General features: G+C 48.2%; 1 protein-coding gene across 33 annotated transcripts in view; it reads right to left on the bottom strand.

Moving 5' to 3' along the window:
* The window catches only part of LOC146404246 (uncharacterized), a 205,060-nt gene that overhangs the window by 51,837 nt on the left and 138,922 nt on the right, over window positions 1–14,301 (bottom strand). For 5 of the 33 annotated variants that reach the window (XM_085023940.1, XM_085023941.1, XM_085023938.1 and 2 more), the window contains one exon: window positions 14,053–14,246. The exons of 21 other annotated variants lie outside the window; for them this stretch is intronic. In XM_085023940.1, coding sequence (XP_084880066.1) covers window positions 14,108–14,246 — 139 coding nt within the window. In that variant the 3' untranslated portion in view covers window positions 14,053–14,107. Of the gene's footprint in view, window positions 1–2,958; window positions 4,293–4,920; window positions 5,034–10,526; window positions 14,247–14,301 lie in introns of those variants that run through there. 7 more of the 33 variants (XM_085023939.1, XM_085023946.1, XM_085023965.1 and 4 more) reach the window with 6 other exon arrangements.

The following is a 14,301-nucleotide window of genomic DNA, read 5'->3' as shown; positions in this document are numbered from 1 at the left end:
GATGCTGCTGACTTAGGGAAGAGGCACGGCGGTGAAGGGCTGCGTCACCAGCGCTCCTGAGCGTTGAGGCTCACCTTTCTCCTAGGATGGACTATTCTGCGAAGAGCTGCATTCGCTGCAGCCATCGTGTGAGAAAGAGTTGGAGCCAGTGCCCTGATCTGCAGGGAGGGCCGAGGGCCAAAGGCTCTCTGGAGCCGGGACCCCAGCACTGAGCAGCACTGAGTGCATTTGCTGGAACGGGGAAGCGTGTGGAATTCGTGCAACTTTCTGTTTCAGCACTGGTGTCTAGTCCTCTCCCCTCCTGGCCCAGGGTGCTCTGTCGTTCTTGTCTGACCTCCAAATACAGAAGTGGGTGTCCCTCCCACCCCAAGGTTCCTGGGCCTTACAGACGCCCTGGGGGCTGGGGGAGGTGCGGAGGGCAAGGCTCGTGTGAAGCTTTGTCCCTTTATGCCTCCATCAGTCAGGCCCTCTGGTCTGGGGTGGGGGGTGGGGGGCTTCTCACCCTTGCCGATGCGCCCAGCATCCTAGGTGGCCCTCCAGGTCTGGCACAGCCCCTGGACATCAGAACACTTCCCCTGGTGCTCTCTTCTCCGTCCTGTCCTTGGGCACCTTAGGACCACGAGCCTGGCTGCAGCCCAGCCTCAGGGATGGCATCTGCCCCCTGCGCAGCCATCCGCTAGTGACCCCAGCACCCCCAGCTCTCTTACACAAAGGCTCTCACCCTCTCTCTTCTCTTAAGCTTGTTAAGCCCTTAGGAACAGAAGGTCTTATTCACTCTCCTGGAGAGTAAGAAGGGCTCAGGCTCCCCTCAAAACGCACAACCACTGGTGGACACCCAGCCCGCCCCCAGGAGCTTGGCTCCTTTAAGAGGAGGTCATTGTCCCCGAGAATGGACCAGAGGTTTTCCTCCTGAAGCACAGAAGTCCTCTCTTTCAGCGAGGTTTCTGTAGTGAGCCTTCTCACTGTCGTCGTGGAAAAAATAAGCACCTATATTTGCAGATGTTTGGCTAGGAAGGCTGTGCAGATCACGGCCAAGTGCAACCTGTTTCCAGTTAGAAAGAGCAGTGTCTCTCCTTCAGGTGTGGAACTGTAGCCTCAACATGATTTTGTCACAATTACGTTAGGGACAAGTGTAAGGGGACGTTTCCCACCCCAGAAACAGCTCTGCACTAAGTCGGAAGATCTGGTTGCTGACCTGGCCCCTCTGCTGACTTGACCTTGAGTCTCAGTCCCTTCTTTTGTCAGGACCCCGCCTACATGCTGGGGGTGCAGGGAGCCTCTGATGAGGCTGGTGGCATGAGCACCCTGGAGGCTGCCCAGTGCCCGGCGTCGCATCAGTGTTAGTGGCCCCAGAGAAAAGTGGTGAGCAGCCCTGTGGTTTTGGTGCTCCCACCAGGCTAGGGGAGCAGGGCACTTCCTGCCCAGGGCACTGGCTGTGCCAGGTTCGCCCTCAGCAGAGAACAGGACAGCAACGCCAGGACAAGTCAGAGAGAAGCAGGGGCTGGGGTGGGGGGGGGGCGCTGAGTGAGCAGGAGGCCAGACTTGCTGTGACTTCCTTTCGGGCGACAGTGAGAAAGCTGCCCAGCTCTGCAGCCAGGCAGGCTGGCTTCACTGCATGGGGCGCTTTTCCAGCAGAGGAGTCCCTTGAAACGTCACTGCAGGGACTCCCGGGCTCAGCCTGTCCCGTGGGTCCCAGCGGGGGCTCAGGGCCACGCGCTCCGCGACAGCCACAGAAGCTGTCACACCTCTGCAGGCCAGGACCTCCCCTCTAATCTCGCTCCTCCTCAAAGAGGGTGTGCGTGTAGGTTTTCTCCCTATTCTGCAAGAATGGCCAGTACCTGGGCTGCACGTTGCCAACTTCCTAGAGAAGAACTTTCACTACAGGTCGTTTTGAGGTTTTAACGGGTGAGGTCATAGGCTTTCGCAGAAGGTGTGAACGGAAACCGTCCCCACCCACACGGCTCACCGCCGCATCATCCCGCAAAACACCTGCTCAGGAGGATAAAAGCTGCAAATCGCTCTGCTCGCCTCAGGAACCGCGCCCTCAAAACCATTTAAACGAAGGCCTGGCTGTTCAGCTTTTTAGTAATTAACACCCAACAAGACGCGGGACCCCTCCCCTCCAGACTCTCCCCTTTCTGTGTTCGCCAGTCTCAACTATATTGTGATCCGCGCTCCTGCACAGAAAGACCTGCTTTCCCCAGACATCAGACACACTGTTGTACAACGATGATCCCGATTCAGTTCCAGAATCTTCAACACCGCCCCCCCAAAACATGGACACTCACAGCCACCCCCATTTCTCACACCCCCTCGCCTCGGACAAACACTCTTTTCTGTGTATGTGGGTTTGCCTCTTCTGTACATTATGTATCAGTGAAGTCATACAACCTTGGCCTTTTGTGACTGCACTCTGTCACTTGGCGTAATGTGCTCAAAGTTCATCTATGATCTAACATGAATCAGTACTTCATCAATTTTATTCCCAGATAATATTCCATTGCAAGGATATACCGTATATTGTTTATCCATTCAGCAGTTGATTGAAATCTGGGCTATTTCCGTTTCCTGGCTATAATATGGCCCTGAAAATCCATGTATAAGCATTTGTGGGGACAAATATTTTCATATGTATATATGCGGGAGTGGAATTGCTGGGTCATAGAGTAACTCTATGTTGAAATTTCTGAGGAATTGCTAAGCTGTTTCCCAAAGGAAACTGCACTACTGCACCTTCCCATCTTCAGAGAAGGAGGCTTCGCATTTCTCTCATCCTCCCTATTTTTGTTATTGTCTTTTTTTCAACTATTGCCATCCTAGTGTATATAAAAGTGACATCTTCTTAGAGTTTGGATTTTTAGTTCCCTAATGACTAATGATGTTGAACATCTTTTCATGTGCTTATATGAGAACTATTTATTCGAATCCTTGGCCTAGTTTTAAACTGTGGTTTTATACCTTCTGGACACTAGGCCCTTATGGGATATATAATTTGCAGCTGTTTTCTCCCCTTCTGTGGTTTGTCTTTTTACTTTCTTCACTGTGTCCTTTGATGCATAAAAGTATCCAGTGATGAAGGCCAACCAGTCCATTTTTTGCCTTTGGTTGGTTGTGCTCTTGTTGAAATCATTACTCAACCAAGGTCACGGCAATATACACCCATGTTCCTTCTAAGAGTTTGACAGAGTTAGTGCTCCTGTTTAGGTCTCTGGTTCATTTTGGGTTCATTTTTGTACATGGTGTGAGCTAAGAGTCCCACTTCATCTTTTGCACGTGGATTTCACTCAGGGCAGCACCATTTGTTAAAAATGCTCTTCTTTCCCCCATTGAGTTGTCTTGGCATCCTTGTCAAAAATCAATTGAACAGTTGCCCAGAAGTGTTAGAGTTTATTTCTATATCCTCAACTCTATTCCATGGATCTATACGTCTACCTTTATTCTAGTGCCACACTTTTTCTTTTTATGGCCACCCCTGTAGCACATGGAAGTTTTCAAGCTAGGGGTTAAACTGGAGCTGCAGTGGAGGCGGTGCCACAGCCACAGCAATGCCGGATCTGAGCTGCATCTGCAACCTATGCCACAGCCTGTGGAAACACCGGATCCTTAACCCACGGAGCGAGGCCAGGGATGGAATATGCATCCTCATGGAGCTTACGTCAAGTCCTTAACCCACTGAACCACAATGGGAACTCTCTAGTGCCACACTGTCTTGATTAGTGTAGCTTTGCAGTTTTGAAATCAGGAAGTGCATGTCATAACTTGGCTCTTCTTGTTTAAGATTGTTTTGGTTGTTCTGGGTCGCATTTCCCTGTGAATTTTAGTAGCGGTTTGTCAATTTCTGTAAAAAAGCCAGCTGGGATGTGGATAGGGATTGTGCTGCGTCTATAAATCAGCTTGGGCACTGTGGTCACCTAAACAATATTAATCCAGTCCACAAACGTTAAGACGTCTTTCCATGTATTTAGAGCTTCAATTTTCTTCAACAACATTGCAACATTTCCCGTCTTGTCCTGCTTTTGCTAATTTGTTCCAAAGTATTTTATTCTTTTTGATGCTGTTGTTAATAAACTTGTTTCTTAACCTCATTTTTGATTTTTCATTGTCAGTGTATAGAAATATGTGATTATTTTTAGGATCCCACAAAATTTTAAAGTCTGTGTTTTTCCCTTCAAAATCAGGAATCATCATGTTCAATAAATATTTTCTCCATCCTTAGGCATGAGATTCTTTGAGGGCTGTCATGGAATATTCAAAGTTTGTTGCTATCTTTGAGAGAAACCAGGCAAAATAATCTGGTGTTGGGAAGTAAAGAATATAGTTTACTTAGCATAGACAGGGCAGTTTTGCAGGGAGCCATGAACTTTAAAAAATGAGAAGTCTTTGAGCAAAGAACACAGGATTGAGGGTGCTGCAAACGGGTTATAACAGGAAATATTAAGACCTAAAAGCTGGTAGTGGGTTAAGGATCTGACATTATTACCATTGTGGCTCTGGTGACTGCTGTGGTGTGAGTTTAATCCCTGGCCTGGGAATTTCCACCCGCCACAGATGTGGCCAAAAATTTTTTTTTTTTTACAAGAGCTAGTAGTCTAATGACAGCAAAAGAAATGCATGTTAAAAAACAATAACTCATAAAACCCTCCCAGGAAAAATGGGTATATGCCTTCTAGCGCCAACTTTGGATACTGGCTATGAAATTTAGATCTTGAAGGGATCGTAGAATCCTCCAGTCTGCTCCTCTGAATTTATAGACGAGAAAACCCGCTCTAGAAAGGGGAAGTAGGGAGGGGTGCCATCAGGGAGGGAAAAGCAAAGGGTCCCCAAACAAATGACCCAAGTCATCGCTACCAGGAGACCCTAGGAAGGCTGCTTAGTCTCGGGCAACCTCGGTTCCTCATCTGTAACAGGGGAAATGCTTACCTTTTATGGTGGTTTTAGGAATCAGTTACTCAGTGAGTCACAGTCTTTCCCAGCACCACGTGCCAGGCACTGTGCTTGGTGCTAAGGACGGAGTGGAGAACAAGAGACAGTGCCTGTGACCGACAGAAGAGCAGGTTTAGGGAGAAGAGTGAATGAGCCAACAGGGCCCAAGGCTCAGCGTTGTTTCCCGGCTCATTGTAGGTGCCAGTTAAGTTCCCAAAGGGCAGGGGGCTTGGTGCATTCTTTTTTTTTTTTGGTCTTTTGTCTTTTTAGGGTTGCACCCTTGGCATGTGGAGGTTCCCAGGCTAGGAGTCTAATCGGAGCCGTAGCAGCCGGTCTACACCACAGCCACAGCAATGCCAGATCTGAGCCCCATCTGCAACTTACACCATAGCTCACGGCAACGCCAGATCCTTAACCCACTGAGCAGGGCCAGGGATCGAACTCACATCCTCATGGTTCCTAGTTGGATTCGTTTCTGCTCCACCATGACGGGAACTCCTTCTTGGTGCATTCTTTTTGCTTGTTTTGTTTTAATTTTTGTTTTTGTTTTTGTTTTACATTTTAGGGCCATAAGTACAGAATATGGAAGTTTCCAGGCTAGGGGGTCAAATCGGAGCTGCCACTGCCAGCCTTCACCACAGCCACAGCAACTTGGGATCCAAGCTGTGTCTGTGACCTATACTGCAGCTCATGGCAATGATGGATCCTTAACCCACTGAGCGAGGCGAGGGATCGAACCTGGAACCTAAGTGCCGAGCAAAGTGACGGACACACTGAAGGTGCTCAGTAAGTGTTTTTTGCTGAACAAAATCAACGCTCTTCTTCTTACCCCAAAGGCAGAGGACACCTCTAGACACAAAAGGAAAGAAAAGCATTTGCCGGGTGAGGGAGCAGGCATTTCAGGAGGAGGTAATGGTCAGCCTGGAGCTTGGCACTAGACCAGGTCCCAGGCCAAAAGAAAAGGCAAATATCACCAGCTGAGCCGGGGCTTATTTTACTTTATTTTGTTTTTTAAAATATAGCTTATCTCTTGATAAATTAAAACAAAACCAAAAAACTTCTCTGGTCCTTTTTCCCTTCTACTGACACCCAATATGAATGTCTTTTCTCATCAAATAAATCCATTATTCTTAGCCAGGAAGGCCAAGTTTAAAATAGACGTAAACGACATCCCCAAAATAATCTATAAACAATAAATGCTGGAGAGGGAGTGGGGAAAAGGGAACCCTCCCACACTGCTGGTGAGGATGTAAGTTGGTCCAATCACTATGGAGAACAGAATGGAGGTTCCTTAAATAAACTAAATATAGAACTACCATATGATCCAGCAATCCCACTCTTGGGCAGCTGTCCAGAGAAAATCATAGTTCAAAAAGATACATGCACCACCACGTACATCACAGCAGTGTTCACAATAGCCAAGACAAGGAAGCAACCTAAATGTCCATCAACAGAGAAATGGATAAAGAAGATGTGGTACACATGTCCAAGGGAATACTACTCAGTCACGAAAAAGAAATAATAATGCCATCTGCAGCAACACGGATGGACCTAGAAATTATCATACTAAGTAAAGTCAGTCAGACCGAGAAAGACAAATATCACGTGAGATCACCAATATGTGGAATCTAATAAAAGTAATGCAAAAGAACTTACAAAACAGAAACAGACTCAAAGATTTTGAAATCAAACTCATGGTTACCAAAGGGGAGACGTGGGGCAGGAGGGATAAATTGGGGGGTTGGGATGGACCTATGCAGACTACTGTGTATAAAATAGACAGGTAACAAGGACCTACTGGGAAATCTACTCAGCACTGTGCAATGACCTATATGGGAAAAGAATCTGAAAAGGAACAGATACATGTAAATGCAAAACTGATTTACTCTACTGTACGCCTGAAACGAACACAATTTTCTAAGTCAACTCTACTCCAATACAATTTATTTAAAAAAATAAAATAGAAGTAAACACAACTTATGTCAACAAAACCGAGAGAAAATAAAAAGCATTTCTGTGCACACCATCCCCAGTTTGAGGCCATCGAAACTGGGATGGTAAGAATGGTGAGGGCAATATAGTTACAGGGAGGAGGGGACACTTCAGGCTCTGGGTCAGGAATTTAGGGCCCTGAACGTCACTACAGATTTCTGTGCGGAGAGGAGCCCCACCCTTCCTGCTGGGGTTCCTAGGTCTCTTGGTCAGGCATTAGGTAGAGCCAGCTCCCTAACTGCGCCTTGCCTCATGAAATCTGCCCCGTCCAGACTTTCTGAAGGAAAGCAAAAGAATTGGTGTTGAAAATAATCCCCGGCGGAAAGCTAGAGGGCGGGGTCCGGGTCCAGCTCTGGGGGTACAATCTTCATGGAGGCACCTCGGCTCTCTGAATTTCCGTTCCCTTGTTTGCAAAGTGAGAAGTTGGACCTCGACAAGGCGTGGAACACACCCAAGAGGCCTGCCCCTCTGCCGCATCTCATCCACGGCAGACATGGCTGATCTATCACCTGCCACGTCCCTTCCCAACCCGAGACTTCAGGGACAGGGCTACGTGGAGCCAGCACCAAGCCTTGCAAAAGGCCAGGATCCAACCTACTCTCCAGCCTTCACCAGACAGTTTGGTAAGGCCTTGTTACTCTGACATCATGCGATTCTAACTCTTTTTTCTGTAGGCTTGCCCAGGCTTCCTACTAAACTCGTCATGAGGCAGAAACTGATGATTCCATAACGTCAAGAAATAGCCAATGGTGGTAGCTCTATGCGAGCGTCGTGATACAATTCTTTATTCGAGTCCTCTCGACAAATCTATCACACAGTCAGGGCTTTCAAGGTGCTGGAGGAAGGGAACCCCTGCTGAGCTTGCTCCAGGATGGGCCTTGTGGGTGGAGGTTGAGTAGTAGGGCAGACAGGGAGAAGGAACTGTGAAAAAATTTGTTTTCTTCTGGAGTGCCTGTTGTGGCTCAGTGGTTAACGAACCTGACTAGTCACCATGGGAACGCAGGTTCGATCTCTGGTCTCCCTCAGCGGGTTAAGGATCCGGAGTTGCCATGAGCTGTGGTGTGGGTCACAGATGCTGCTCCGATCCTGCGTTGCTGTGGCTGTGGTGTAGACTGGCAGCTGTAGCTCCAATTCGCCTCCTACCCTGGGAACCTTCATATGCCACAGGTGCGGCCCTAAAAAGTAAAGAAAAAAATTTTTTTTCTTCTGAAATATAAACTTCTCTTTCTGTGCCAGGATTAATTCCATTCCATACAAGAATGGCTAGAGCAGTGTTGCTAGGAAATGAGCAGCTGTTTGTCTGGATGACTCTGGACAGTAATGTATCAGGCAGGCAACGCAAACACGGAAGGGCTTTCAAGTGTGTGACACCGTGTCTGTCCAGTGCTGTTCAAGGAAACAGTGCGAGGCTTTTTAGCCAGAGCCAAGGCGGAGACTTTCCCCAAGGTGGTCTCATTCCCAGGGTGGCGTGTCCTGGAGCACTGCCCAGGGTCTCTCCCTCTGCCGGCCTCATCAGCGCTCGTCCTCACAACTGCCGCCTGGCTTTTGACCCTGAGCCTGTCTGCTGGGCGCCTGGGGCCAGAGGGACGCTGAGCTGGAAGATGAGCTGGCTTGAAAGAGCTGGCTCTTTAGAAATGAGCCCAGGAAGACGAACTCACCCCTAAGGAATCCAGCCTTTGGAATGCTAAAGTGGCGTCCCGCTGCTGATGCCACTATGTAAATTTTGAAGACAGGCCAAGCGCCTCTCTTTTCTTAGAGATCAGAAAAGTAGGGACCTTTAGGCAAGAAGAAAGGGGTTAGGGGCTGCGGAGGATCTCCCGGGAGCTTTCTGAGGTTCTGATTACGTTGTATGCATTGGCTACACGGATGCTTTCACTTTGCAGGACACCATGGAACGGTACACTCTTGACATGCATGCTTTTCTTTTCTTTTCTCTTTTTTCGTCTTTTTGCCTTTTTCTAGGGCCGCACCAGAGGCATATGGAGATTCCCAGGCTAGGGGTCGAGTCGGAGTTGTAGCCACTGGCCTACACCATAGCCACAGCAAGGCAGGATCCGAGCCGCGTCTGCAACCTACACCAGAGCTCACGGCAATGCCGGATCATCAACCCACTGAGCAAGGCCAGGGATCGAACCCACAACCTCATGGTTCCTAGTCGGATTTGTTAACCGCTGAGCCACGACGGGAACTCTGACACGCATACTTTTCTGTGTGTACGTTACGCTTCAATAAATGTTAAGAATCTTTAAAAAAGAAGACGACCTCCCTGACTCATCTCTGGCCTCCCTGTCCCCTTCCACTGGCCTTCTCCTTCCTCGATTTATTTTTGGCATAGCCCTTCCTCCAGTTACCGTCCATTTCCGCGATTTCTTTATTTAGAGTCTCTCTCTCCTTTCTAGCAGAGAAGCTCCATGAGGGCATGGATTCTTGTCTGTTTCATTCACAGCTGTTTCTTCTGTGCCTAGAACAGTCTGGAACATTAACAGGGTCTCTGTACATATCTGTTTCATGACCAAATCCACTCATCTATTGTCTCTTTTATTCAACTGGAAACCTGAATTTGTTTCACCTAAGAACAGTGTTCTGGAACACCTTCTGGATGCCCGGAGTTCTCCCCTGGGTTTGGGGTGGGGGGTCTGGGAGGAGGCAGATGAGACAAGGAGAGGCGCATTCCACTCGCTGCTGGAGGGAAGAGCAAAAACAACCATAGCCTCTTCGGTATCGCTGAGCACAAGTGCTCTCTTGGTGGTTTATATATGCCTCATATCAGCCTTTTGTGGTGAGTAAGCAGCCTTACCTTGGTTTTTCAGAGGAGGAAATGGAGGTTCTTAGAAAGTCATTTGCCCCAGACCACATGGGCTGTAGGTGATAGAGGCCAGACTGTTTACAAAATGTACAAAGCCTGCCTTTAGCTGCTGCTTCTCCTCTCTCTTCTTTAACTGTCTCTCCAGCTGGCTGCTCCCAGAGCACAAAACTGGTCTACAATCGGATCCTGACCCAAGTTCCCCAGAGAACAGGGTATGTGTAAACAACTGCAAACTTCTTTTTTAAAAATCTGCCGTGGTGGGAGATGTCTCCTGCTATAAGCTCTAAAAAGCAGAGTCAGGCATCATGATACAGGATGAAAGAATGACCCTGGGAAGGAGGCATTCAAGATTGGAATCCCATTTCCCAAACAATGATGAAAGTTCTGGAACCTCCCCGAACATGTTGGTAGGATTCCCACTAGACTCGCAATGTCATTTTTAGGGAATTCCTGGTTTGCACACTAAGTGAACATCAAACCCATTTCCCATCAAGTTTAGGCTTTAGAGAATCCTAGTGCTAGATTTTCCTTCCAGGGCCCCAGGAACTTAGCCCTCTAATCCCAGAACTGCACCCTCTAATCCCAGAACTGCAGGCTGGGAACACTGAAATTCTTGTGATTGTGCAACAGAGGGCTCCCAATAAAACCCCCAGCAGGCAGGAAACAGTCCGTGCGTGAGGTAGTTGCCATGAGATGTCTCTGAAGGAAGTTTAACTCCCAGATCTAAGAAAGTGCCTGTTTCTCTCGGATAGTACAGGACCAGTGGATGTCCTGGGTGTCGACGGAAAAGAAAAAATGCCCAACCTCAGAGTTGAGAACTGTGTTTTATCTGGGGAATCTCTGAGGACTAGAGCCTGGGATACAGCCTCATGGAAACATCGAAGGGACTCTTGCAACAAGCTAAGGCTTATATGAGCTTTTGCTGAAAAACAAAACAAAATGAAAAAATGTTGTCAAACCTCAAAAGATTATCACTAATTAAAAGAAATCAGACGTCTGACGTTAATGATTTTAGTGCTTTTCTATGCTTGGGGCGATGCAAGAGTCTGGGCTCCTTGAAACTAAGCCTTCGATATGCATCCTAATATTTAGGGCCAGTGTCCTGCTTTTCTCCATCCTAAATTCCCCTCAGGGTGTCCCGTCTGGGTCGGCTGCTGTGGCTGATGGCTCGATGGCCATGGCATGTTTTGTTTTCTGAAATGGCAGGTGATAGGCAGTCTTTGTCCACGGCAGTGGTGCCATTCGCCCAGCGCAGGAGGTGAGTTGGGGGAGTGGGTTTCCCTGCAAATAAATATCATCCTAGAAAGTATTTAAATAATAAAATCTCTTCCGGTAGAGTTTCTCTTTTATCCACATTAGTTTATTTTTTCTTCAGCTACTTGTTTAGTGTGTGAAAATAATTTTTAAACTGTTTTTGGGGGGAGGTGTTCACTTCCACTGCCAGGCTCTCAGGCAAAAACCACACGTGTTGCGGAAAGAGCCTACCTGTTGGCTCCTACTCTGATAAAACCTGCACCTCTTTAGGCTTGAAGGGAAGGCGTCGACAGCACTATTCTAATTACCATCATGTCCTGGTCTGGGGACCCCACATCCTTCAGAGGCTGAAACTGACAGAAGCAAAACCTCATTAGTCACTAAGACAACACAAATCAAAACTGCCATGAGATACCACTTCACATACACTGGGATGGCTAAAATTAAAAAGACAGATAGGAGTTCCTGCTGTGGTGCAGCGGAAACAAATCCACATGGACTGGTACTCACGAGGACTTGGGTTCAATCCCGGCCTGGGCACATGGGTCCTGCCGTCTCTCCTCCACGCAGACCCTTTGCCTACAGCAGAGAGATCTTCGTTCCCAGCCCAGCTCCTCTGCCAATGGCTGAAACGACCGGTGACAGTAACAGGGGTGGGACAGCTTCCCCTGGGGTCGTGTTAGCATCATCACTCTGAATTGCCATCTTTGACTCCCAGTCTGGCCTCCCTCATCCAGAAGGGCTGGCACCCACTTACTCATTCGACAAATAGTAATTGAATGAATGTGTGACTTCCTTTGTAGATTACACACAGAAGCGCCAAGTGACTAATAGGCATCTCCCATTTAACATCGTCTTATGTCATGGTCGTAGTGGAACCCCTTGTTTCTCCCCCAAACCTGGCTGGTTCTCTTCCAGTTTTCCGCTTCTCATGACCAGAACCAACATCCATTCCGTTGCTCAAGCCACAACCCAGGAGTCCGCCTTGACTTTCCTCTTGCTTCCTTCAGTCTGTCAGCAAGGCCTTCAGAGCACAACCGAGCAAATCTCCCACTTGCACCATTTCTGTCCTGGTCCAGCCTCCCAGCATCTTGTTCCCCATGCCCGGGACACCCCTCATGCCAGTAGCCCTGCTGCACTTGGCAGTCAGGATAAATCTCAGCCCCCCTGCTGGGAAATCAAACCCAATGTTCCTGCAACGTGGAGGCAAGACTCAACCTGGACTGCCCTGCCCCTGCCCACCTCCCTAACCTTGACCCCACCACCAAGCTGGCTCCCACCACCAAGCTGGCTCAGGGCACCGTCACCTCGGAATCCCCCCAGTTGCTCCTAATTAGTCTCCTGCTTCCTCCTCTGTATCCGTTGTCTGATCTCAACTTGTTGGTCAGGGTGATTTTTTTGAAATTTTGCCACTCCCCTACTCAAAACCCTTGGACGGCTTCTCATCTGATGCAGAGTAAGCTCCAAGTACATCACAGCCTCCAAAGCCTGAAGTGGCCCTGCTTCGGGATCCATCTGACCACGTCACTATCCCTCTGCCCCCATTGTAGCCACACCAGCCTCCCTGCCGCTTCTTCAGCACTGGTCACACTCCTGCCTCAGGGCCTTTGCACGTGCTGTTCCTTCTGTGTGGAGTGTCCTTCCCCCTGGGAACACAGCACATTCCTCACTCTTCAGGCTTCGCACAAATGGCATCTTCTCAGAAAGTCCTTCCCAGATCTCTGCTCTCTAAAATTCACCTCCGCCACTCTCTTCCCCTTCCCTGATTTATTTTCTACTTCTTTATCACCATTAATATATTATACATAATTACATATACATGTAATATTACATATGCACATATGTAGTGCTGTATGTACATATGTAATATTATATGTGTGACATAATATTACACATAGGCATCTGTAATTTGTTTATTATGTATTTCCCCCCACTAGAATGTAAGCTTCCTGGGGGTAGGAATTTTGTCTGTTTTGTCAGGGTGGTATTTAGAAGAGAGCCCTTGGCATGTAGAGAAATTTATGAGATGGGGCTTTACTGGAGTATTGTGCAGGTCGTTCTAATACAGCTCTGGAGGTTCCATTGTGGTCCATGTAAATGGCATTCCTTGGAGTTGTGCAGTGTGCAACCTGCACAACGGTACGAGGCCTCCCTATTTATGAGGTTGGTTAGGTGTAGAGTCATAGGATTTAGTCAGCAGCCAAAGCAGAGGAAGGCTTGCTACATTTATAAATGTTCCAGTGCCAGGAAAGGACACACAATACCCCACTCACTGCAGAAGTAGACTAAAGGAGCAGCAGTGGACAGGACCAAGATGCTCCAGAAGAAAGAGCTTGAAATTGGATCTAACACAGAGAATGGCCACAAGGTTATTGGTCTGAAAACATTTTAAGCAGGTGAAACAAAATATGTCCTCCCCCACCTACTCATACCCGCTGTGAAATATCTCAGGAGGGCTCCCAAGGGCCAGCCCACCTGAACAGTGTGCTTTTGCCCTTTAATGCACAAATTGTGCCTTCCACACCATCGTAGATAACTGAATTATACTGCTCTTTGGGATTGGGATTAGCCATAAACCAGTTAAACAGGGGCAGTTACCACAAACTAACAACCGCAGCAAGTTTCTCCACTAAGAAATTAGATTCTATCAACTTTACAGAGATGAGAAATACTTCCCTCGGTACGCCTGGCAGCCCTTCCATCCTGGGGTCCTGCACATGAAAGGAGAATCCCAATTGCCACATCTGTGTGTATGAAGCACATTTCTTGAATTTTTTTGGTAAGTCAAGGATTTTTATGAGTTAATTTTCACACCCCCCCCATATACATTTTTTTCCTTTCATTCATTGGAAGATACAAAGAAACCGTATGGTATTTAAGCTGAAAATATGTAAGTGATGACAAGCAAACACCTCAGCTTTCACGATGGTGGCTGATGGCAGTTCCCAGGCATGCTGGGGGAAAAACTCTCCCGGGGAGCCTCCCCTGTGCTGACATCATGGGGATAAAAGCCAAGAAGACATGACCCTTAACCTCCAGGAGCCCCCACTCGGGTGGAGGAGGCAGAGCTTTCTCACCTGCCAGGTCACCCAGCCCTGCATGGCCGTGTGTGCTGTGTCCTCTGAAGGGAGCTCACCCTGTGGACCAGAGGGGCCCAGGGTCCCCGAGGGTGCTGGGCCCAGAGCTGGCCTTGAAGAGGAGCAGGATGTGGAAAGTTGAGGTTTCATACAGCAGGGCTGCTCGCCCACCTCCTATCTTTACCTTATGACCTCTGTTAATGAGAGAGGAATTAAGTTTTACACATTTGGGCCACGGCGTTTTGGGGT

Source organism: Sus scrofa, chromosome 4 (assembly GCF_054392235.1).
Source record: "Sus scrofa isolate SSC_HxYL_T2T_F1_AM1 chromosome 4, Sscrofa_HxYL_maternal_Yorkshire_Landrace_v2.0, whole genome shotgun sequence".
In the NCBI taxonomy this organism is placed as follows: domain Eukaryota; kingdom Metazoa; phylum Chordata; class Mammalia; order Artiodactyla; family Suidae; genus Sus; species Sus scrofa.
Note: the sequence above shows the minus strand (reverse complement) of the source record. Positions and strands in the feature narration are given on the sequence as shown.